Here is a 26,955-nt window from a genome sequence, read left to right as displayed (position 1 = left end):
CCATTGATGAGAGATTAAATTGGAAGAAACACATTGATGACCTGCTGAAACATTTGAGTCCAGCTACTTATGCAATAAGGGTCATTGCAAATTTTGGTGATAAACATCTTAGTAAATTAGCTTACTACGCCTATTTTCACTCATTGCTTTCATATGGCATCATATTTTGGGGTAATTCATCACTGAGGAATAAAGTATTTATTGCACAAAAGCGTGTAATCGGAATAATAGCTGGAGTCCACCCAAGATCATCCTGCAGACATTTCTTTAAGGATCTAGGGATATTCACAGTAGCTTCTCAGTATATATACTCTCTTATGAAATTTGTTATTAACAACCAAACCCAATTCAAAAGTAATAGAAGTGTGCATAACTACAAAACTAGGAGAAAGGATGATCTTCACTATTCAAGATTAAATCTAACTTTGGCACAGAAAGGGGTGAATTATACTGCCACTAAAGTCTTTGGTCACTTACTAAATAGTATCAAAAGTCTGACAGATAACCAACAAGTATTTAAGAATAAATTAAAAGAATTTCTGAATGAAAACTCCTTCTACTCCATAGAGGAATTTTAGATATAAATTAAGGGAAAAAAAGTTGTTATATCAACTGAAGTATGTTGTTAAATTAACTTAGTTATGTCATGTATTGGAAAATTTGACTCGTTCCACATCATTATGAAATATCATATTCGTGATCCACGGAACTAGTATTAATCTAATCTAATCTTCTTGCAAGTATGGCATTATGCCATAATAAAGAACCAAAAATGAAATAATACAGTACTGGTATGCCAAGAAAATTTACAACCGAATCTAGACGTACGAATGTGCACTTTAAACCGAATTATGCACGTTATTATGGTTCACGAAATTCCGATGCTCTTGGGATATTCTCTTATGTCTCTTTTCTTTTATGACGTAACGTAAGATCTTTCAATGTTTTACACGTACGAACATACGGGCTTCTTGCGTCATCGTAGCTGCGCAAGCGGTGTGACTCCTGTAATTGGCGCTCTCTGGCAACTGCTGAAACGAACCTCTTTCTAACAGGTCGCAGGAAAATATTGCGAATGTTTGAGAAAAGCGTTACTTTCAAAGTAAACTTCCTTTTACCCAAGATGAACTATGTGCGATGAATTTCTTTAATCACAGAGCGTTTGACTCTCATTTAACAACCAACTCTTTGAGGATGACCATTTAGAAAAATTTCGAGCCCAGAAGATCATACATTTATGTCGTTATTAAAAATTTTACTGGCACATTTGTGTGATGTATCTTAAAGTGTAACACGCACAAAGAAGATCGACGATATACGTGAAAGTTAAGCTTCTCTTGCAGCTTATTAATCGTTGATATCAATATTGTATGTGAAAGCTTTGCTTTTCTAGTAGCAACACTATTTATATTAATTTAAACCACTAACTTTTCCTATTTGTGTGTACGCGCTACTTAACAGTGATAATACTATTGGCTGACGACATGACGTGTCCTATGGTTTGAATATCCGCTGTATCGGCTGGCGAGATCACGTGACGTGAGCTATGACTGGCCTACAAAAGCACGTTGTAATCTGTATAAATTGATAAGTTTTACAGCTCCGACGAAATGTATACTGTCACTTAACACGGAAAAAAGTATATTTTCATCCGGGAGAAAGTGTATTTTTAACCGGGAAATGCGGGAGAAATCCGGGAATTTGTTTTCCTTGTCCACGTATACACCCTGTATTGAGACAGTTGAAGTTGGGAAAGGTTTTCACCAGGAAGAGTCTGAAAATGTTGAAAGATGGCCACAAAAAGAATGGAACATACTTTTTAGTAAACTTTTGGAACGATATGAGAATTCTGCAAATGAATTCATTGCAAGGATGGAATATAGTGGGAGATGGAACATAGTTGTATCACTTTGAACCGGTGACGAAAAGAGGATTTATGCAATAACGTTATGCAAACTCCATAAAAAAGAAGAAATGCGATTACATGTATCTTACACAACATGCAGGGGTGCATTCCTGACTGGAAAGAGAGGAAAAGAGGTCCTATGAACATTTTTTCCGAAAGTGGATAGTTTGTGTGCAATGACAACAAGCCATCCCAGAACACAGTACAGAGCTGCATTGTATCCACGTCACAACAATTGTTCGAAGTGGCCTCCACGGGGTTACAAGTGATAAGGATAGTAGAAGTTTTTTTGCAGGATACACATAATCGTACTCTGCCTTACTCTGCATTGGCGGGCTGCTCCCCTGGAGCTTGTACTAGGGCTCTTCTCAGTATCCTGTAGAACTGGTGCGCCAGGTCTGGTGTGTGCACAGCCCGTCACCTCACTGCACATTTGTCTGTCTGAAAGGACCCACGATCACACAAACCCCCAAAAAGGGCTTGAAATGTTACGTGATGTGGTTGATGTCTGTGAAGATACTTGTTTTAGTATAGCTGTGCTGCCTCTCGACCGTTTCTATCTGTTTAGCCGTACACAACACCATATCGTCTTGTTCCCGACATCAGTACCAGACCATTATGCTGGTTACATGTTATTCTGATGAAGATGAGATGAAATGGTTAGGACAATGCTAACACTCAGCCCCTGAATGAAGAAAATCTCTGATCCAGGATCCCGCAATTGGGAAGCAGTGACGGTAACTGCTAGACCGCAAGTTGCTGACCAGCTCGGTGGTGTGTGTGTGTGTGTGTGTGTGTGTGTGTGTGTGTGTGTGTGTGTGTGTGTGTGTGTGTGTGTGTGTGTGTGTGTGAGAGACAGAGAAAGAGAGAGAGAGAGAGAGAGAGAGAGCAGTTGCATTTTGAGCGTAGCTGCTTCTCTGTTAATGTCTTTACTGCTTCTGCATATGCATCTAGAACTTAACTCGTTCCACGTCCCTGAAGCCTCTCCCTCATTAAGGGATGCATGAAGCATGCTATGAATGAATAAGAACAAGGAAAACAGTTGTCATGTAAGCAGAATTTTCAAATAAGTCTTGATATTCTTTTTTGTGTATTTGTAAGGTCCTTCCAGTCCAATGTTCATTAAAACAAACTTGTGGAGAATTGCTTAGTCAGTTTAACAGATTAATTACTGTTATCTTTTTTCAACTGTTAAAGTGATTCACTGCCCCATGTGGCTGTCACTATTCCTTTATTGGTTGTATGCTTGTACCATTTCACTCTTGGTCTGTTATCAAGTATTTTATAAAAGTAATCATTGAGGGCACATTATGCCATACAGAAACTGTAGTATTTAAGTAGATCCATGATTTTTCTGTGCTGATGAAAATAAAACAAGAACTGTTTAAAGGAGAATGAAGTAAACTAGAATACAGTATGAAGTGTGGATTGAAAAATGTAGGCTAGTGTACTCACGTAAATAAAGGTGAAGGTTGTATTGTAATTAAATCTGGAAAGTCTTGAGTGGCATGCAAATAATGGAAGGATACAGATGACTTCAACTTATAGTTCAAGCCTCTAGTGATGATAAGTTGAGAAAACTGTCCCGAAACACATGTGCCACACAACGCCACTGTTTTCTGCACATGTACCCCGACATCAGTATGGGATATGATCACCGTGCACACGTACACAGGCCGCACAATGGGTTGGCATACTCTGGATCAGGTGGTCGAGCAGCTGCTGGGGTACAGCCTCCCATTCTTGCACCAGTGCCTGTCGGAGCTTCTGAAGTGTCTGAGGGGTTTGGAGACGTGCAGCGATACGTCGACCCATAGCATCCCAGACGTGCTCGATGGGGTTTAGGTCTGGAGAACAGGCAGGCCACTCCATTCGCCTGATACCTTCTGTTTCAAGGTACTCCTCCACGATGGCAGCTCGGTGGGGCCGTGCGTTGTCATCCCTCAGGAGGGAGGTGGGACCCACTGCACCCCAGAAAAGGCAGACATACTGGTGCAAAACGACGTCCCGATACACCTGACCTGTTACAGTTCCTCTGTCAAAGTCATGCAGGGGTGTACGTGCACCAATCATAACCCCACCCCACACCATCAAACCACGACCTTCATACAGGTCCCTTTCAAGGACATTAAGGGGTTGGTATCTGGTTTCTGGTTCACGCCAGATGAAAACCCAGCGAGAATCATTGTTCGGACTATACCTGGACTCGTCCATGGACATAACCTGGGACCATTGTTGCAATGACCATGTACTGTGTTCTTGACACCAGGCTTTACGGGCACTCCTGTGACCAGGGGTCAGTGGAATGCACCTTCCAGGTCTCCAGGCGAATAAACCGTGTCTGTTCAGTGGTCTGTAGACTGTGTGTCTGGAGACAACTGTTCCAGTGGCTGCGGTAAGGTCCCAAGCGAGGCTACCTGCAGTACTCTGTAACCGTCTGCGGGCACTGATGGTGAGATATCGGTCTTTTTGTGGTGTTGTACACTGTAGTGCCTGGACATGTTTCCTGCGTGCTGGAATCGTTGTCAGAATCTTGAGATCACACAAACTTTGTGGCACACGGAGGGTGCGTGCTATGACCTGCTGTGTTTTACCAGTGTCCAGTTGCCAAAGTACTCTGTCCCTCATAACGTCATCAATATGTGTTCTCTGAGCCATTTTGAACACACAGTCACCATTAGCAGGTCTGAAAACGTCTGCACACTTACTGGCTGCACCGTACTCTGACATGCACCCACACACCTCTGCGTATGTGGACTGTTGCCAGCGCCACCGTGCGATGACCGCAGGTAAAATGCACCCCATGGTCATACCCCGAGGTGATTTAAACTCGCAAACCATCCACCAGAGCGTTGTTTCACCATGTATCAGCATTATCCTTAATTTGAGTGTGAGTGTTGTTCAGGCACTATATCGTGTTAGTTGATCACGAGCATAAACGATTTACAACTTAGACCGCCCAGAGATCGGCAGTGCAAGGAAATGAACCCCACCTCCCTCTCTCAGGCCTGGCAGGGCTTTTAAGGTCAATGATTTGTTCAACTCATAATCGTCCTTTTAGTCCACATGCCATTGTATATACCAAGTTTATATCCAGTTGCATCTTTGCCCTTATTTGAAGTGCTTGCGAAAGAATGTTTTGTTTTATTGAGAACAGCAGCATGCTACGATAGTTGCACACGTCTCCTTTCACTCATTCTTGTGAAAGAGATGAATCTGGGCTGATGTCCAGTCACATAGCAGCTCCTCCATTTTCTGCAGCATGTCTTGGATGAGCTGTCTGTTATCTTGCTAATTGTTAGTATTACTATTATTATAAATATGATCATCAGAGAAATAGGCATCTGTGACATTGAGAAGCAGCTGAAAGAATTGAAAACAAATAAGCCACTAGGCCCAGATGGCATCTCCAATTGGACTAACAAAAAGTACTCTTCCGCACTGGCCCATTTTTTTATTTTTTTATCTCCGTATGCGAGACGGTAGTCTGGTTTGCAAGCATTTGTCGATAAATCGACAGTTAATTTGACAATTAATATTTATTACAGCATGAGATTTTCACTCTGCAGTGGAGTGTGCGCTGATATGAAACTTCCTGGCAGATTAAAACTGTGTGCCCGACCGATACTCGAACTCGGGACCTTTGCCTTTCGCGGGCAAGTGCTCTACCATCTGAGCTACCGAAGTACGACTCACGCCTGGTACTCACAGTTTTGATCTGCCAGGAAGTTTCATATCAGTGCACACTCCGCTGCAGAGTGAAAATCTCATTCTGGAAACATCCCCCAGACTGTGGCTAAGCCATGTCTCCGCAATATCCTTTCTTTCAGGAGTGCTAGTTCTACAAGGTTCGCAGGAGAGCTTCTGTAAAGTTTGGAAGATAGGAGACGAGGTACTGGCAGAAGTAAAGCTGTGAGTACTGGGCGTGAGTCGTGCTTCGGTAGCTCAGATGATAGAGCACTTGCCCGCGAAAGGCAAAGGTCCCGAGTTCGAGTCTCGGTCGGGCACACAGTTTTAATCTGCCAGAAAGTTTAATATTTATTACAGTTGCACCACCGAAACGTAAAGTTCCACATAAGAAAATAACAGAAAATTATCATCCTTAGTTGATACGAACATAGCAACACCAAGAGTTCATTGTTATCTGGAGCGTGACATAATGACTGCGCACAGCTACACCATAGCAGTGGGTTGCAGACAAAGTGCTGATGGCTTCTGGGCAGTGCAGAGTCAGCTGTGTTCCACAGGCGACCTGCGTGAGTGGTTGCTGGAGTGTGCACCGTGGCTTTAAGGAGAATATCTGCGGACTGTCGAGGATCATGTGATCCGTGAATGTAATTTTATCCATGATAGTTAGTATTTAAGTTAGAACACAATAAATTTTCTGTAGACAGAATAGCTTTTGCGCACGGTGCAACAGGGATGTAGAAAGTGTTCCTTGTGCAAAATTAAACAGCCATTTCTTGCACTTTATCCTGTGAACCCTGGGCAGATTCCATATTCCTAGATTTCAGCAAAGCCCCACTGCAGACTTTTAACAAAGGCACCCGTGTAAGGAATACGTTCTCAGGTATAAGACTCTTCAAGTAAAAGAACCCAGTAAGTGGTCTCGGATGACAAGTGTTCGTCAGACAGAAGGGTATCGTCAGGAGTGCCTCAGGAATGTGTGATAGGACTGCTCTTGTACTCTTTGTACATAAATGATCTGGCAGACAGGATGAGCAGCAATCTGCAGCTGTTTGTTCATGATGCTGTGGTGGACAGGAATGTGTCATTGTTGAGTGACTGTAGGAGGGTGCAGGATGCCTTTGATGAGATTTCTTTGGTGTGATGAGTGGCAAATTGCCCTAAATGTGGAGAAATGTAATTCAGTGTAGATGAGTTGGAAATACGATTCCTGTTGTTCATATTCAGTTGGTGTGATCCTGACACACTCGTGTTGATTAAATTCAAGTATCTTGGTGTAACAGTCCAAAGCAAAGTGAGATAGAATGAGCAGGTAAGGTCAGTTGTAGAGCAGGCAAATTGTCACTTTTTTTTGTGAGAATTATAGGAAAGTGTAGTTTATCTGTAAAAGAGACCGTGTACAAAACACTAGTGCGACCCATTCTTGAGTGCTCCTCAAGTGTTTGCAATTCCCACTATTTCAATTAAAGGCATACATCGAAATAGTTCAGAGGTGTGCTGCTAGAATTGTTACCGGTAAGTTCAGTCAACTCACGAGTATTAAGGAAATGCTCTGTGAACTCAAATGGGAATCCGTGGAGGAAAGGTGGTGGTATTTTTGCAAAACACTATTGAGAAAGAAACTACCTGGCAGATTAAAACTGTGTGCCAGACCGAGACTCGAACTCGGGACCTTGCCCACAAAAGGCAAAGGCCTCAAAATCGAGTCTCGGTCTGGTACACAGTTTTAATCTGCCAGGAAGTTTCACATCAGCACACACTCCACTGCAGTGTGAAAATCTCTTCTGGAGACTATTGAGGATGTTTTGAGAACTGACATTTCCAACTGTCTGCAGAATGAGTCTACTGCCGGCAACATATTTTTCGTGCAAGGTCTATGAAGACAAGCTAAGAGAAACAATAGCTCCTATTGTGGTGGTTTTGAAAAGTCTGGTAAATTTCCATGAAAAAATGGAACAATTTTATTCCACTTTCATGGTTTGTAAGCTTGATTATTCCAAGGATCATGTAAAGAATTTCAACAATTTATAGTGTACAGTTCATTATTGAAGGACATCTGATTGGTCACTGCATTGACTGTGTCTGAAAATGGAGAGAGCCAAAGTTTCGCTCTGTTATTAAATGCTTTCATTCGAAGGGTTGGACTGCAGCCCAGATCGAAACAGAGTTGGATGATGTTCATCCAGGCTCAGTACCATCCTTGAACACTGTTTACCATTTACTTTTTTATTAATGAATTTGAATGTGTTTGGAGAAGCACCAAAGATGAAGCCTGTTCCAGTTGTCCAATTTAAGGTGCGACAAAGGAAACCATTGACAAAATCCACGATGTGGTAATGCAAGACCACTGAATAAAAATTCGTGAGATTGCTGAGACTATAGGCCTGACTGAGTCCATAATACCCTACACGGAGAATGACTGTGTAGAAGTTGTGTGAGAGGTAGGTGCCACGATTGCTCACAGTAGATTGAAGGTGCATCTGGCACAACATTTCAACAAAAAGCCTGACGATGTTTAATGACAATTTGCAAGACTTTTTGCATCGATTTGTGACTGGTGGTGAAACCAGGATCCATCATTACACACTAGACTCAAAAATGCAGTCAAAACAGTGGACAAAGGTTGCTGAAAGTGCACCAAAAAAAGACAAAGATCATTTTGTGAGCTGGTAATGTGATGGCCACTTGTTCGTGGGATTACCGAGGAATAATCCGTGTAGATTACTTGGAAAAAGTCAGAATCATAAGGCTAGACCCTATTATGCTTTATTGTTGCATTGTTTGAAACTTGGGTTGGCTGAAGAAAGACTAAGTTTGGCACAAAAAAGTGCTCTTTCACCGGGATAATACAACATCCCACACATCAGTGATAACAATGGCGAAAGTCCGTAAACTAGGCTTTGAGTTGGTTTCTCATCCACCCTATTCACCAGACTAAACCCCAAGTGACCCCTTCCTCTTCCCTAACTTGAAACTTTTTCTTACTGGGAAGAAATTTTTATCAAATGAGCAAGTGATGTATGCAGTCAACAAGTGTTTTGCAGAGCTTTTGACAAAACCTATTTTTCTGATGGGGTCAAGAAGCTGTAGGATCACTGGACCAGTGTGTATCCCTCAAAGGAGACAATGTCAGGTGAAATGTGTATGAAACGAACATTTTTTTCCTGGCCTTTTTACCAGACTTATCAAACAACTGTCACGGGTAATCGATTTTTCCCTCTCTCCGTTTGTGAGTGCAACAGGAAGGGGTACAAGGTACCCTCTGCCAAGCACTGTGTGGTGGATTGTGGATAGTGTCTAGAACAAATGTAGATTGTTGTTGTTGTGGTCTTCAGTCCTGAGACTGGTTTGATGCAGCTCTCCATGCTACTCTATCCTGTGCAAGCTTCTTCATATCCCAGTACCTACTGCAGCCTACATCCTTCTGAATCTGTTTAGTGTATTCATCTCTTGGTCTCCCTCTACGATTTTTACCCTCCACGCTGTCCTCCAATACTAAATTGGAGATCCCTTGATGCCTCAGAATATGCCCTACCAACCGATCCCTTGTTCAAGTCAACTTGTGCCACAAATTTCTCTTCTCCCCAATTCTATTCAATACCTCCTCATTAGTTATGTGATCTACCCATCTAATCTTCAACATTCTTCTGTAGCACCACATTTCAAAAACTTCTATTCTCTTCTTGTCCAAACTATTTATCGTCCATGTTTCACTTCCATACATGGCTACACCTCATACAAATACTTTCAGAAACGACTTCCTGACACTTAAATCTATACTCGATGTTAACAAATTTCTTTTCTTCAGAAACTCTTTCCTTGTCATTGCCAGTCTACATTTTATATCCTCTCTACTTCGACCATCATCAGTTATTTTGCTCCCCAAATAGCAAAACTCCTTTACTACTTTAAGTGTCTCGTTTCCTAATGTAATTCCCTCAGCATCACCTGACTTAATTCGACTGCAGTCCATTATCCTCGTTTTGCTTTTGTTGATGTTCATCTTATATCCTCCTTTCAAGACACTGTCCATTCTGTTCAACTGCTCTTCCAAGTCCTTTGCTGTCTCTCACAGAATTACAATGTCATCGCTGAACCTCAGAGTTTTTATTTCTTCTCCATGAGTTTTAATACCTACTCCGAATTTTTCTTTTGTTTCCTTTACTGCTTGCTCAATATACAGATTGAATAACATCGGGGATAGGCTGCAACCCTGTCTCACTCCCTACCCAACCACTGCTTCCCTTTCATGCCCCTCGACTCTTATAACTGCCATCTGGTTTCTGTACAAACTGTAAATAGCCTTTCGCTCCCTGTATTTTACCCCTGCCAACTTCAGAATTTGAAAGAGAGTATTCCAGTCAACATTGTCAAAAACTTTCTCTAAGTCTACAAATGCTAGAAACGTAGGTTTGCCTTTCCTTGATCTATTTCCTAAGATAAGTAGTAGGGTCAGTATTGCCTCACGTGTTCCAATGTTTCTACGGAATCCAAACTGATCTTCCCCGAGGTTGGCTTCTACTAGTTTTTCCATTCGTCTGTAAAGAATTCGTGTTAGTATTTTGCAGCTGTGACTTATTAAACTGATAGTTCGGTAATTTTCACATGTGTCAACACCTGCTTTCTTTGGGATTGGAATTATTATTATTGTACATAAGGCGAGCTAAATTGAGATGATAGCTTTTGCACAGATAAATTGGATGTACTATCAAGTTCTAGTGGTACGTAACAGTTCTGTGGTACCCTGTGCCTTCTCCACTCGTACACTCAGGAAACTGGGGCTCACACAGTTACCGCTTTTAATTGCAGGTGCAGAATGTGCCACAACTCAAGTACGTCACCGAGGACGACCTGCACAGCATCGGGATGTCGCGGCCAGAAGTCCGGCGCCTCAACAAGTACTTCCAGAAGCACTTTCCACAGAACTACCTCTCCAAGCTCAAAAAGGTGAGCCTGTCTGTGTTCCATTACTACAGATATTTCCATTGTTGCTGGTTGCCTTTCTTGCTCACTCTTCTCTCCCCAATTCAGTCTGGCACGTTTGATGCGTCCCGCCACAGCCTCCTGTCCAGTGCCAACCACTCTGTAACAGGTGTGTAATAACAGTGTTGCAGGGTGGTCACTTCCGCTACTAAAGCAGTGTTGCAATGTACAGTGAGGTTACAAGGGATACTGTAATAGTGTAACTGATTTGCTGGATGTGGTAATGTTTACTGTGGAAGAACAGTTGGGGTATAGGAAGCACAAGTCAGTATATTTATGGAGTCACCTTCTTGTTAAAGAGAAGAGGCAGCATATAACAGTTTCACATTGAGTTACTTAGTTACATAATTGCCTTTGTCTCAGTGAATAACTTGGTACATGTGTTAGTAATGTAAGGTGTGCTTGTCTTGCTAATCATTGGATTTGCTGGGTATCTGATCACTGAAATAGGAGTACTCCATAAACATAAGAGCTCTTCAGAATAGTTCAAAACTCAAAATTAAAGCATAGTAGCAGGGATAATATTTTGGACATTAAAGAACTTGTTTTATATAAAGATTAAGTTCTAAGGATGTTTCAGAACCTCTGCATAATAAGTTATTGTCTCTTATTGTGGAGGTACTGTTCAGTTTTCGATCTATGTAGAGCAAAATGAATATTTCGTATGCCACACCTTTTAGGCAAAGATGTGATTAAACAAAAGAAGAGGAGTGAAACTGCCAAAAAGTGGAGTGCCCTTAAATATGTAAATAGTCTGATGATTGTCTACAAAATAATATAAGGTATTTAGTTTTACGCATTTTAGTATTGTAACATCGTAAATGCATGATGGCCGTGTTTAGAAATAATGTATTTGACTAATGTATTGTCATGTGACTGGACACAGGACAGAGGATAGGGGACAAAGGTCATGGTCTTTTGATCGTGGTCCGTCGGTGCGGTAAGGTCGGTGCGACTGGCCGCCGACATAGTATCACGTGGCCGTCAGTTTGTTTTGTGGATGTGATTTAGTAAAATAAAAACAGTTTTCATTCTGAACTGTTGTCGGTGTAAATCATTTGTGAACGATCGTGATCTAGACATATACTTGAATTCATTCAGTGCTGTACTTAGGCTGGTTATTTACTCAATATAGAGCGTGAATGCAACTGTCCACAACCGAACCCCTTTTGCAGCCGAGTCATGATAAAAGATCGTGTACAAGCCCGAGTGAAGTTGCAGTACCTGAGGAAGATTTGGTAACTTTCTTCTGCTGCCTATCCACAAAAGGGCAAGTGCATAACCTTAGACTGTCGCACGCCTCGTCAGCACTCGGGTTCGGTTGTACACGGTTTCGATACGCCATTATGTAAGCAATGAAAAGTTATCTATGAGGGTTGAAGGAAAAGTAAAGCCTCCACCTTCTTTAATTGGGTTGGATGGGAATATTTTAATAAATCAAATGCAGAAACAATCCTTAGAACGTGATCTTAATTACCAATATTCACTTTTCCACATAATCACCAGCCAGTTTGATACATTTCTGCCAACGATGAACAAGTTTTCTGAAGCCGTCACGGAAGAAGTCGACACTCTGTTTCCGCAACCACAGTCTCACAGTTTTCTCAACAAGCAGATCGTCTTCTGTTATCGGGAACAGATGGAAGTCAGACGGTGCTAAACCTGGACTGTACAGAGATTGCCATACGGTGGTCAGATTCAGTCTCTGAAGTTCTGCTGTGGTGGCACGTGAAGTGTGTTGTTTGGCATTGTCACACTGCAGGAAAACGTGTGACCCACACTTTCTTGTGGAAAATGGAAATGAGCATTTGGCGTCATTGGCCGGGAGGCCCCTCACGGGGCAGATCTGGCCGCCTTGGTGCAGGTCTTACTACATCCAACGCCAGATTGGGCGACCTGCACGCCGAATGGGGATGAAATGATGATGAAGACAACACGACACCCATCCCTGAGCGGAGAAAATCCCCGACCCTGCCGGGAATCGAACACGGGCCCCTTGGGACAGCAGTCTGTCACCCTGACCGTTCAGCTATCGCGGCGGACACACGTTCTTGTGAAATGCCAATTGTGCTTGTAATTTCTCTCCGAGTGATAAGACGATCATCCTCAATCAATATGTCAACATTTTGCTTGTGAAACTCGGTGGTTGCTGTCGTAGGACCTCCAACTCTTTGTCTGTGACACAGGTCAGATGTTCCCGCCTCAACATCTTTAAACTTACTCGCCCAATGACGCACAGTACTTACATCGGCACAATCACCATAAACTGCTTTCATTCTCTGATGAATCTCCTTTGGGGTGACACCTTCTGCTGTCAAGAATTCAATGACTGCACGTTGCTTAAATTGCGCTGACCGACCATCTGCGCAGGGTTCCGTACTTTACACTGTAACGACACAACCCTTCAATGCTGAGGCTTCCCGCGAACTGGAGCTGTAGAGAAGAGGCTACAGAACGAGCCAGTACCTGCCGCATACCAGTGCTGCCAACTGTGAAGAGTTACGAAAGTGGAGGCATTACTTTTCAGTCAACCCTCGTAGAATACCTAGGGAAACAGGCAGTGGATGATATGTAAACTCACGGATAAATACTCAAGGGTCATACAAAAAGTAAAGAATGTTTTGTTTTGATACCAGACCTCAAGCACCCATCACAACTGCCATTCGACGACTGACCTCGGCACTCGTCCGCTTCAGTGTGGCGTCACCTACGATCCAGTGCAGTCGATTACTGCTTAGCTGTGCGACTTTAAAATGTGTGACAAAACTGATGATTGCCAGAGTCTGATCTGCACAGTGTTATCTGCCTTTTAAATGTCCAAAACGTGTTTTGCATCAAAATTTATAAGCAGATAACCAAGGTTTACGGTAATGCGATGAACGAAGCATCAGTTGGAAAGTGGTGATCCTGTTTAATGGCAGATGGAAAAATGTTCACAATGGAGATTGCTTGGACCAGCCCTCATTGGTGGCTGATGGACTCGGAGCAAGGATTGAAAGACACATCCGAGAAGATAAACGTTTCACAATTAGTGGATTGCTGTGGCCTCCTTCCAGAGACTTCTTCAACCAGTTTGCTGCGCTCTTAAAAAATGACCGGTGCTGAATGCTTTCCTCCTTCACGTTAATGCAAGTCCCTGTGCAGCAGGAGCGATGCAGGACTCGCTTCAGCTGGTCCGGTGGGAAATGTTTCAACATGTGTCGTTCAGTCTAGACTCGGCCCCAAGTGATTATAACTTACTCCTCAAATTGAAAGATTTTTTGAGTAGACAACGCTATGGTAGTGATGATAATCTTAAGAAGCCTAACATCAAATGTTCAACAACTTGGCAGCAACTGGATATCCAGAAGGTATAGAAAAGCTGATAAAATGTTATGACAGGTGGCTAAATTTTAATGGTGACTATGTAGAAAAGTAACTTCAATATCACATCGTACATGAAATAGTTTGATTTAATTATAACAAATAAAAATTTATGTAGGAAAAAAGTTCTTTGTTTTCTGAATAACTCTCAAAGACAATTAAATAATAAGTAATTAGGCAGTGATCACTAGGGATATAACTGTTGGCTTACTAAATGTTTGAATTTTACAGAAGATTTGACTGATGGCCCTATGCAGTATAATACTATCCATGACGGAACAGACGAAATTGGAAATAATTATCTGTCATAAATGCTGTGTCCGGGTGGTGCAGTGATAAATGCAGCTGCATACTAAGCAGGATGTCTTGGGTTCGGGTTTGGGCGCCGGTGCAGCACCCATTTTCACTCGTCGCTGATGATTCTGCATAAAGTCCTGATGCAGCTTTTACTAGTTCTCCTCCATTTCTTTCCCTCTCCCTCCCCCCCCCCCCCCCCCCCCCTCCAACTTCAATTACAAATAATCAGATATAATCGTTCTAGCAGAGTGAGCAGAGCAGTCACAGTCAATCATTAACATAAAGCAAATGAGTTGTTTAGTGCAATCAGATTCAACTCTACTGCATAAATTCCTAATGCTTTGTAAATTCAGTGTAATGTTTTTGTAATAATTAGACCATCATACCGAAGTTCGGTCACTGTTGACTATTCTTACCTGCACAGTTTAAAAGTCTCAAAAATCACGAATCAACTAACTTCCGAATTAGTATACATAGGAATGTGAAGTGTGATCAGACAGAAAGTAAGAGGAATTTCTTTAATTTCACAGGCTATCCGATTTTCATTTTTTTGCTTCTTGTTGGTACACATTTTCCTGATGTATTTTTACATTTTCAGCTGTTTTGAATATTTAGTTTTCAAAATGTTGACTGTGACTTTTGGCAGAACTACTATGAGTAAACAAGAGTTTATGTAGTGGTATAGACGCTTCTAAGAGGGTCGAAAGACGCTGAAGACGGCAACTGCCCTGGATGCCATAGCACATTGATTACTAAGGACAATGTGGAAGAAGTGAAGAAAAGGGTTTTGGAAAATTGCCAAATCACCGTTAAAGAACTTGCTGATGGTGTCAGCTTATCTTTTGGCTCATGTCGAGCAATTTTTTCAGATTTTTTGGGCACGAGACATGTAGCAATGAGGTCTGTTCCGAAATTATTGAATTTCAATCAAAACCAACACTGTGTAGAAATCACTCAGGAATTACTGAATGAAGTCTACAATGATACAGAACTTTTATAGAAGGTTCGAAGAGGTGAAAAAATATGGATAGACAGGTATGATGTAAAAACTGAGGCCCAATTGTTGCATAGGAACTTCCTTAAAGAATCAAGACCAAAAAAATTCGACAAGTTTGATCACATGTGGAGGTTCTTCTCACTGTTTTCTTTGATTATATTGAGATAATGCATAAAGAGCTCCTGATTTATGGTTGTACGATCAATAAGGAACAGTACTTGGAAGTTACCATCTGTGTGAAGTGGTCCAAAAACAAAAAACAAAAAAAAACAACCAGAATTGTGGCAAAACTTCTCGTGAACATTGCGTCACAATAATGCTCCCACTGACAACTCAATGCTTGTTCATGATTTTTTGGCAGAAAAAAAGTACCTTTATGTTGCCTCAGCGCAATATTCACCAGACATGGTACCCAGTGACTCGTTTCTGTTCCCGAGGCTGTAGATAACTGTGAAAGGACGTCATTTTGCCACCACTGTTAAGAGAAACACAGATTCGCTGAAGGAGATTAATACCGTAATGAAAAATAAGTTCCAGAAGTGCTTCCAAGACTCAAAAAGTGCTGGCACTAGTGTATTATATCTGAGGGGGATTACTTTCAAGAGAGACACAATTGATACTGATGAGTAAAGATTCTTTCAGAAAAAAGTTCCCATTACTTTTTAATCACATCTACATCTACATGATTACTCTGCAATTCACATTTAAGTGCTTGGCAGAGGGTTCATCGAACCACAATCATACTATCTCCCTACCATTTCACTCCCGAACAGCGCGCGGAAAAACGAACACCTAAACCTTTCTGTTCGAGCTCTGATTTCTTATTTTATTTTGATGATCATTCCTACCTATGTAGGTTGGGCTCAACAAAATATTTTCGCATTCGGAAGAGAAAGTTGGTGACTGAAATTTCGTAAATAGATCACGCCGCGACGAAAAACGTCTTTGCTTTAATGACTTCCATCCCAACTCGCGTATCATATCTGCCACACTCTCTCCCCTATTACGTGATAATACAAAACGAGCTGCCCTTTTTTGCACCCTTTCGATGTCCTCCGTCAATCCCACCCGCTAAGGATCCCACACCGCGCAGCAATATTCTAACAGAGGACGAACGAGTGTAGTGTAAGCTGTCTCTTTAGTGGACTTGTTGCATCTTCCAAGTGTCCTGCCAATGAAACGCAACCTTTGGCTCGCCTTCCCCACAATATTATCTATGTGGTCTTTCCAACTGAAGTTGTTCGTAATTTTAACACCCAGGTACTTAGTTGAATTGACAGCCTCGAGAATTGTACTATTTATCGAGTAATCGAATTCCAACGGATTTATTTTGGAACTCGTGTGGATCACCTCACACTTTTCGTTATTTAGCGTCAACTGCCACCTGCCACACCGTACAGCAATCTTTTCTAAATCGCTTCGCAACTGATACTGGTCTTCGGATGACCTTACTATACGGTAAATTACAGCATCATCTGCGAACAACCTAAGAGAACTGCTCAGATTGTCACCCAGGTCATTTATATAGATCAGGAACAGCAGAGGTCCCAGGACGCTTCCCTGGGGAACACCTGATATCACTTCAATTTTGCTCGATGACTTGCCGTCTATTACTACGAACTGCGACCTTCCTGACAGGAAATCACAAATCCAGTCGCACAACTGAGACGATACCCCGTAGGCCCGCAGCTTGATTAGAAGTCACTTGTGAGGAACGGTGTCAAAAGCTTTCCGGAAATCTAGAAATACGAAATCAACTTGAGATCCCCTGTGGATAGTGGCCATTACTTCGTGCGAATAAAGAGCTAGCTGTGTTGTGCAAGAACGATGTTTTCTGAAACCATGCTAATTACGTATCAATAGATCGTTCCCTTCGAGGTGATTCATAATGTTTGAATACAGTATATGCTCCAAAACCCTACTGCAAACCGACGTCAATGATATAGGTCTGTAGTTCGATGGATTACTCCTACTACCCTTCTTAAACACTCGTATTCCTTTCCATTTTTGCAGTCAATCTCCTTATTTCTTACGTAGTCAGTCCACTGAAAAATTAGCATCTTTCTGCAACACCATGTCTCATATGCTTTGATTCTCTTCTTTTTCCTGTTTTCCAATAATCTGTCTTCTACTTTCACATGATAATGTGCTTCAACCACATATTGTTATGGCTGCAGTCTGTATTCTTCACTGTGATCCAAAGCCTTTGTAAACTGTCATTTGTATCTGTGTTCATACAGAAACGTTCTGTGGTAGTTGATATTTTTGGAACAAAATGAGGTATTGATGCAATTTTGTGAAGTAGTGTAGTACATTGTTTACTCAACAGATCTTGGCAAGTGTTTTCCAGCAGTTGACAGTGCAGCAATGAATGATGTAAGACTGTTGGTCGAGCAGTGCAAGGCAGTATTGAAATGATACTGGAAATATGAAAACTTGATGGAGGTACGACGACAATGATGTAATGTGTACGGAACTCGGCCACCAACACGTGCAACAATTTGTCATTTTGAGGATAAATTTGAAGCCGACAGTACTGTTAAAGATGTGTGTAAGGAAAGGTCTGGCCGACCAGAAACATGAATGAGTCCAGCTTCCAGTGCTGCTGTGTTGCAACATTTTACTAAGTCACCCCAAAAAATCTGCAAAGCAGGGTGCGTATAAAGGTGGGTTAAGCCAAATTATGAAGGTTGCAAAATGGAAAGTGTACATTCCAAGATTGCTGCAAGCTATGGACGAGGATGACACGGATCTAAGAATGGAGTACTGCAAGTGGTTTGAAGTCGTGCTTTGTTAGGGTGAACGGTTTGCAGCTCTGGTTATCTGGTCTGATGAGGCACAGTTCAAACTGAATGGTACTGCAAACAGCCCCAACTGCATGTATGAGCTCCTGAGAATCCTCACATTCATGTGGACAAACGTGTTAATCTACCATCTGTTCATTTGTGGTGTGGTCTGCCACTGCGCTGTTTGATCGGCCATCTCTTCTTTGAAGGTACTGTACCTGGTGAGGCGTATCTTCATATGCTGCAAACATCGATTTTACCTGCTGTCAGAGAGGTGTTTGGAAGTGAAATATTTTAGCTGCAACAATATGGCTCTCCGCCTCACTACTGCAGAGATGTCCGAGCCTGCTTGGATGAAAATCTACCCGGACAATGGATAGGTTGAAGAGGAGCTGTTGATTAACCACGACGGTCTCCAGACCTTACACCTCTTGCCTTCTATCTATGGGGAACTTTGAAAGACGAAGTTTACCAACAGAAGCCAGCTAAACTGAACGAGCTATGAGAAACCGTCGAGGCATCCTGTGCGGCTATAAAATGGCAACGCTGTCAGCTGTAGTTCGATCAACAGTCCAGTGTCATCGGTATTGTCTGGTTGCTAATGGGGGTCACTTTGCATACATAAAATAAGTTTCTCCCCCGTGAAAGAACTGTAACAGTATATCATTTTGTTCCATAAATGCTGACTATCAAAGAAAATCTACATTTTTCTGGACCCCCTATGTATATTATTATGAGGTGTGTTTTTTAAGTAAGTACCGTTTTGAAATTAAAAAAAGACGTGCTAAGATATCTCAGTAATTTTATTTTTACATGAAAGCCTGTACCTTAATCTACTTTTCTACATAATTTCCGTCAATATTGAGGCACTTGTCATAACGTTGTACCAGTTTTTGAATACCCTCCTCATAGAAGTCTGCCGCCCGACTTGTTAACCACTGCATCACGACTGTTTTGACTTCGTCATCGTCTTGAAGACGCTGACCGCCCAGGTGTTTCTTCAAGTGCAGGAACAGACGGTAGTCACTGGGCGCAAGATCGGGGCTGTACGGAGGATGATCTTGAGTTTCCCGCCGAAAAGATGTGATGAGATCTTTGGTCTGATTCGCCACATGTGGACGGGCATTGTCTTGCAGCCAAACAATGCCCTTTCTCAACTTCCACAGGCTGTTGCTTTGATTCTGGTGTGACGTAGGCCACCCATGTTTCATCGCCTGTAACAATGTGGCTTAAGAAGTCATCGCCGTTGTTGTGGTACCGCTCAAGGAAAGTAAATGCATCGCCTAAACGTTTGGTTTTTTGCACATCCGTCAATATTTTCGGTACCCAACGTGGGCACAAAGCCATACAAAACGCTACGAGAAACATTAGGAAAGTCATCCCGCAAGGAGGAAATCGTAAACCGTCTGTTTTCTCTCACCTTATTGTCCACTTGCTGCACCAAACTTTCATTCATGACCGAAGGACGCCCACTCCGTTGTTCATCGTGCACATTTGTGCGGCCATCTTTAAATGCTCTCACCCACTTTCTTACCATTCCATCACTCATAATGTTCTCTCCGTAAACTGCACAGATCTCACGATAAATATCGACCGCATTTAGGCCTTTAGCACTAAGAAATATTAGAACAGCCCCTACTTCACAGTCGGTGGAGCTCACCATTATCGGAGCCATCTTAAACACACAACGTAAACAAGGAAGAATGAGACTAATGGCGTCAGTGCGTAGATTAAGGTACAGGCTTTCATGTAAAAATAAAATTATTGAGATATCTTAGCACATCTTATTTTTTAAATTTCAAAACGGTTCTTACTTAAAAAACACGCCTCATATATGTGGTTTACAATTCCATATACTGAATAAATAAATAGTGTTTTTTCACAGTCTGTTGTACAAGTTGTGAGGTCTCCAATTCGAGACACGTCCTCTGTAAATAGTGACTGACAGCGTAAGACTCAATATCTTACACAACTCAGTTTTGTCAGGTTCGGCTATACATATATTCCTAGCACGCTCTCGGTATGTTCGTCATTTCACAGTATACTTGTGTTTTTAGACGGTAAGATTTTGTAGAGTTTGCCTCACGACGAGGGAACTGCTCTGCGCAGATGATCCTGCCGGGCAGCCGTCGGGGCGACGAGCAGCAGGTGGCGTCGATGGTGGCGATGCTGCCGGACGAGGGGCCGGACAAGCCGGCGGTGCGCGTCCCCAACAAGCACATCATCCCCGCAGAGGCCATCATCGTCAACAAGGAGCTCGGCTCGGGGGAGTTCGGCGTCGTGCAGCAGGGCGTCTGGACCAACGACGGCGAGAGGGTGAGTTATCGGAGGAGAGCATGGTGGTCACCTCGTCTGGTGACACGGGTGGCAGTAACGGCAAGATCTAAGATTGTTGCAAATTGCTACAGGGCTCTGGTGGAGCTAGGGGGAAGCCATGGGGTGTACCTAGTGTGGGTCCCTGGCCACTCAGGGATGTGTGGCAATGATCAAGCCGATAGATTGGCTAGGATGGGGGCAACAACTCCATTTATTGGACCGGAACCTGTCTTGACAATCACCGAGGCTATGATCAAATTAGAACTAAGGAACTGGCTTAGGAAACAGCACATAGGATATTAGACCGAGGTCCGTAAACGAAAGCATGGTAAGGTAATGATGCCGAAGCCGTGTTTTAAAAGAAGCTCTGTAATCCTGGGATTGAACAGGAAAGAGATCAAACTCATGGCTGGACTGATGCCGGCCATGGGAACTTCGAAAAACACCCACACACAATGGGTATAATGGAAGAGGACCCTAAATGTAGGATCTGTGATGAGGATGAAGAAACTGCATCACACCTAATCTTTGAATGCATGGCATTGGAGAGTAAAAGATACGGAAACTACGGGACAACTAAACCCGAAGGAATTGTGTCTAACAAAAAACTCGTAGAGGGACTCCTTGCACTATTTATGGGCACTGGTTGGCTTTACTAGATATACAGGGAGCGATACCGCACAATAAATCTAGTTTCGGTGCGGGCAGTGGCGATTTACACCTAAGCTATTTTAGCTCTCCTGTTAAAATCAATCAATCAAGGGCAGTGAGAATTTGTTTCATCAATCTACTGTTACTGGCTAATCCATCCAGCTGTGTTATTGGTGATATTTAAGTCAGGTGATTCATCTCGAAATTATGCTGATTCATTCTGAATGTGGTTCTGGCAGTCCAACTCAGACAAAACACTGAACTTCGTAAAGTTATCCAAAATGTAAACTACGTTGTTAACCACTAGTGCTTCTGTAAGAATAAAATATGCTGGTTGTTTTGTGTACCCAATATGAAATCCAAACATTGTGGTGTTCAAAATCTTTGGTTTACCTGTTAAAAGAGTGCCAGGAACAATAATTTCCTCTAGGGTATGAGGCACATTAGTTCTCAGGGTTTCGAATGTAATATAATAATTTTCTACACTACTGGCCGTTAAAATAGTTACACCAAGAAGAAATGCAGATGATAAACGGGTAGTCATTGGACAAATACAGGGCTATTACAAATGATTGAAGCGATTTCATAAACTCACTGTAGCTCCATTCATTGACATATGGTCACGACACACTACAGATACGTAGAAAAACTCATAAAGTTTTGTTTGGCTGAAGCCGCACTTCAGGTTTCTGCCGCCAGAGCGCTCGAGAGCGCAGTGAGACAAAATGGCGACAGGAGCCGAGAATGCGTATGTCGTGCTTGAAATGCACTCACATCAGTCAGTCATAACAGTGCAACGACACTTCAGGACCAAGTTCAACAAAGATCCACCAACTGCTAACTCCATTCGGCGATGGTATGCGCAGTTTAAAGCTTCTGGATGCCTCTGTAAGGGGAAATCAACGGGTCGGCCTGCAGTGAGCGAAGAAACGGTTGAACGCGTGCGGGCAAGTTTCACGCGTAGCCCGCGGAAGTCGACAAATAAAGCAAGCAGGGAGCTAAACGTACCACAGCCGACGGTTTGGAAAATCTTACGGAAAAGGCTAAAGCAGAAGCCTTACCGTTTACAATTGCTACAAGCACTGACACCCGATGACAAAGTCAAACGCTTTGAATTTTCGGCGCGGTTGCAACAGCTCGTGGAAGAGGATGCGTTCAGTGCGAAACTTGTTTTCAGTGATGAAGCAACATTTTTTCTTAATGGTGAAGTGAACAGACACAATGTGCGAATCTGGGCGGTAGAGAATCCTCACGCATTCGTGCAGCAAATTCGCAATTCACCAAAAGTTAACGTGTTTTGTGCAATCTCACGGTTTAAAGTTTACGGCCCCTTTTTCTTCTGCGAAAAAAACGTTACAGGACACGTGTATCTGGACATGCTGGAAAATCGGCTCATGTCACAACTGGAGACCGACAGCGCCGATTTCATCTTTCAACAGAATGGTGCTCCACCGCACTTCCATCATGATGTTCGGCATTTCTTAAACAGGAGATTGGAAAACCGATGGATCCGGTCGTGGTGGAGATCGTGATCAGCAATCCATGTCATGGCCTCCATGCTCTCCCGACTTAACCCCGTGCGATTTCTTTCTGTGGGGTTATGTGAAAGATTCAGTGTTTAAACCTCCTCTACCAAGAAACGTGCCAGAACTGCGAGCTCGCATCAACGATGCATTCGAACTCATTGATGGGGACATGCTGCGCCGAGTGTGGGAGGAACTTGATTATCGGCTTGATGTCTGCCGAAACACTAAAGGGGCACATATCGAACATTTGTGAATGCCTAAAAAAACTTTTTGAGTTTTTACACGTGTGTGCAAAGCATTGTGAAAATATCTCCAATAATAAAGTTATTGTAGAGCTGTGAAATCGCTTCAATCATTTGTAATAACCCTGTATATTGTACTAGAACTGACATGCGATTACATTTTCATGCGATTTGGGTGCATAGATCCTGAGAAATCAGTACACACAACAACCACGTGTGACCGTAATAACGGCCTCGATACGCCTGGGCATTGAGTTAAACATAGCTTGGATGGCGTGTACAGGTACAGCTGCCCATGCAGCTTCAACGCGATACCACAGTTCATCGAGAGTAATGACTGGCGTATTGTGATGAACCAGTTGCTCGGCCACCATTGACCAGACGTTTTCAATTGGTGAGGGATCTGGAGAATGTGCTGGCCAGGGCAGCAGTTGAACATTTTCTGTATCCAGAAAGGCCCGTACAGGACCTGCAACATGCGGTCATGCACTATCCTGCCGAAATGTAGGGTTTCCCAGGGATCGAATGAAGTAACACATCTCAAATGTAACATACACTGTTCAAAGTGCCGTTGATGCGAACAAGAGGTGACCAAGACGTGTAACCAATGGCACCCAATACCATCGTGCCGGGTGATAAGCCAGTATGGTGATGACAAATACACGCTTCCAATGCGCGTTCACCGCGATGATGCCAAACAGGGATCCGACCTTCATGATGCTGTAAACAGAACCTGGATTCATCTGAAAAAATGACGTTTTGCCATTCGTGCACCCAGGTTCGTCGTCGAGTACACCATCGCAGGCACTTCAGTCTGTGATGCAGCGTCAAGGGTAACCGCAGCCACGGTCTCCGAGCTGATAGCCTGTGCTCCTGCAAACATCGTGGAACTGTTCGTGCAGATGGTTGTTGTCTTGCAAACATCCCCATCTGTGGACTCGGGGATCGAGACGTGGCTGCACGATCCGTTACAGCCATACGGATAAGATGCCTGTCATCTTGACTGCTAGTGATACAAGGCCGTTGGGATCCAGCATGGTGTTGCGTATTACCCTCCTGAACCCACTGATTCCATATTCTGCCAGCAGTCATTGGATCTCGACCTACGTGAGCAGCAATGTCGCGATACGATAAACCGCAATCGTGATAGGCTACAATCCGACCTTTATCAAAGTCGGAAACGTGATGGTACACATTTCTCCTCCTTACACGAGGCATCACAACAACGTTTCACCAGGCAACGCCGGTCAGCTGCTGTTTGTGTATGAGAAATCGGTTGGAAACTTTCCTCATGTCAGCACGTTGTAGGTGCCGCCACTGGCGCCAACCTTTTTTGAATGCTCTGAAAAGCTCATCATTTGCATATCACAGCATCTTCTTCCTGTTGGTTTAATTTCGCATCTGTAGCATGTCATCTTTGTGGTGTAGCAATTTTAATGGCCAGTAGTGTATTTGTAACAAGTTGATTTATCATAGAAAGAACAAGTAGTAATAGTAAGAAAAGTAAGTTGTTGTAAGTCACTCAGAACCCCAGGTCAGGGGAGATGTACTGGACGGATTGAGAAGGATAAAGCTGGCCGCGGTGGTCTCGCGGTTCTAGGCGCTCAGTCCGGAACTGCGCGACTGCTACGGTCGCAGGTTCGAATCCTGCCTCGGGCATGGATGTGTGTGATGTCCTTAGGTTGGTTAGGTTTAAGTAGTTCTAAGTTCTAGGGGACTGATGGCCACAGATGTTAAGTCCCATAGTGCTCAGAGCCATTTGAACAATATTTTTTTTTTTTTGGAAGGATAAACGTCCTTTTGCACTGTCAAAACTAAGGTCTCACATTCTGTTTCTTGAAACCTGCTCATCGCTCAGAGTTACCCCCGAAGGTCTGACATTGAAAGTCTCTGTTTCTGAATGTAATCCTACTTCACAAAAATGATCAGTCTTTCTTCTCATCCCATCCGGTAAGTCTCCCTCGACCTGGGGTTCTGTGCAATTTCTCAAACTCCACCCATTTCCTAAACCTTGTCAGTTTTTTTCCTCTCTCCCTTCCTCAGCAGCCATTCTACCAGAAGAAGGAGCCACTGCCTCAGAAAAGCTCACACCTTTGCTTAACCTTTATAAGTTTCCTCCTACCAGCTTTTAGTGAGTAGATTTTTTTATCTGTCCAATTACATTACATTTTCATAAATTGATTATTTTCATCAATTTATTTTTACAGTGGATTTTTCTATTATGTCTACAACTTCACATCTGCCATTTTACAGTAGACAGCATTAGTGGAAAGTAGTGGTGCAAGTTGCAGGCTGTAAGTGTCGTACAGTAAGAGTAGGCATTTGGGAACATAATGCCATTAGAATATTAGTCAATTTTTGATTGCATCTTAAAGCTATTCTCGGCTGAATTGCGAGCCTAATTCTCGTCATCTGTGGGAGGTTTTAATTTTCTGCTTTGATATGAAGAAATCTGCGGCTGAGGCTCGTGAAAAGCTGGGTAAGACCTACGGTGAGGCGTCTGTTAGTGAGAGAACTCCCCAGAAAATGGTTTCCGTGCTTCAAGAACGGTGATTTTGACGTCTATGACCGGCACGATTGTGAAAGAGAGAAAGCTTTCGATGCTACTGCAACTGCCGGGAACAACACAGGAGATCGTTATCGAGAGTAATTGATCTGTTTGAGCCGAGCACTGAAAGACAAACGGCCACAGTACAACGATATACGTGAACGGGTGATTTTGCAGCATGACAGTGCTCGAACACGTGGCAAAACCCGCCACTGGAAATTCTCCAAACATTGTTCCCTTTGACTAACAACTTTTTAGTTAAATGGCGCACGACCTGGCTGCCCAGCACTTCCCGTCATACGAACAATTGCAAATTTGGATCGGTGCACGGACCTTCTCGAAAGTTCTGCGCATCTGATGTCACAAAACACAGTCAGCCAATGAACAGAGAACGATGTTGCCAGAGCTCGACTGCAGTGCAGAGCACGGACGAGTGTCTTCAGTTTTAGAAACGTTCAGTCATAAATAAAGCGATTGAACAAAAGCAATGTCTTGATAGCAGAATTTGTTTTATAGAAAGTTTAGAAAAAGCATTCTTTATACCAATTGCTTCATATTCTTTTAATTAATTAAACCAAACAAGCAATAAGCCTCCTAATTCAGGCGATAGCAAGGAAAGATGTTTGTATCATTCTCACTAACCGCTTTTTTGCTATAAAGAACAGCGGTAATTGTTTATTTCCTATTGTACTTCGACGAAACGTGAGCAATTCATAGTCATACCAATAGTGTTTTTCAGTATTTTGTGTCATATTTTAAAATCCTCCAGGAAGTCTGTTGGATGCCTAGCTCTGTTAGCGTAATGGTGAAAGTGTTTGGCGGATAAGTGGAAGGTTCTGAGTTCAAACCTTGTTGGTGCATAATATTTTCTTTGTTTAAAAACAATATCGAAGTGTCTTACTTCATGAATTTTATTCGTTTGAATGTAATTTTTTGAAATTTCTTGTGGCAACTAAAATCGACCATACGGAAAGTATACGCTATGGACTTTTACGTCTGAAAACTCTTAAAAATTTCGTGCAATGGTTTACTACATTTAATGCTGCACAATAACTGCGTTGAACATCGAAACAAAATTAAGTCATTTATGGGGGGACGGTATCAGTCAGGAAGATGTGTAAAAATCAGATTTTTGAACCAAATAGTTTTTCTGAAATCGAATGATAAGTGTGTCAAAGCAGTCGGAACACCGTGTGTCTGCACAGGCGAGCAGTGCAGTGATGACAAAATCGCGCACAGCGTGGAATGCGGGGAGCACGTCTCTGTAACAGCGAAAGGCTTAATGCGGTCGTGGCGGCTTTACTTCATAAACTGCGCGCTCCCCCCTAAACGTAAGTTTGCTTGGCGCTTACTACTGGCAATGCAGCAATGTTCCGAGTCTGGGTTGGCATGCGCGAACTGCCAAGATAAAAGAATTGAACTATAGTCAAGAATGCCTTTAAGGTGGCAAGGGCACAATTATGAATGCCTCACTCAGTTTGTGCAAGGTCACGTAATAGGGCTACGAGAAGCCGGACGTTCCTTCTGCGATATCGCACGAAGGCTTGGCAGGAATGTAGCCACTGTACACGATTACTGACAGTGGTGGTCACGAGAATGTACAGTGACAGAAAGCCTGGGCTCCAGGTGCGAGGGGAGACCTGTGCATTTGTT

At 42.8% G+C, this 26,955-nt stretch overlaps 1 protein-coding gene across 1 annotated transcript in view; it reads left to right on the top strand.

Moving 5' to 3' along the window:
- The window catches only part of LOC124720254 (activated Cdc42 kinase-like), a 390,360-nt gene that overhangs the window by 69,652 nt on the left and 293,753 nt on the right, over positions 1-26,955 (top strand). The window contains exons 2-3 of the mRNA XM_047245572.1: positions 10,403-10,540; positions 20,129-20,335. Coding sequence (XP_047101528.1) covers positions 10,403-10,540; positions 20,129-20,335 — 345 coding nt within the window. The remainder of the gene's footprint in view (positions 1-10,402; positions 10,541-20,128; positions 20,336-26,955) is intronic.

Source organism: Schistocerca piceifrons, chromosome 11 (assembly GCF_021461385.2).
Source record: "Schistocerca piceifrons isolate TAMUIC-IGC-003096 chromosome 11, iqSchPice1.1, whole genome shotgun sequence".
NCBI lineage: Eukaryota > Metazoa > Arthropoda > Insecta > Orthoptera > Acrididae > Schistocerca > Schistocerca piceifrons.
This window is presented reverse-complemented; position numbering and strand designations above follow the sequence as displayed.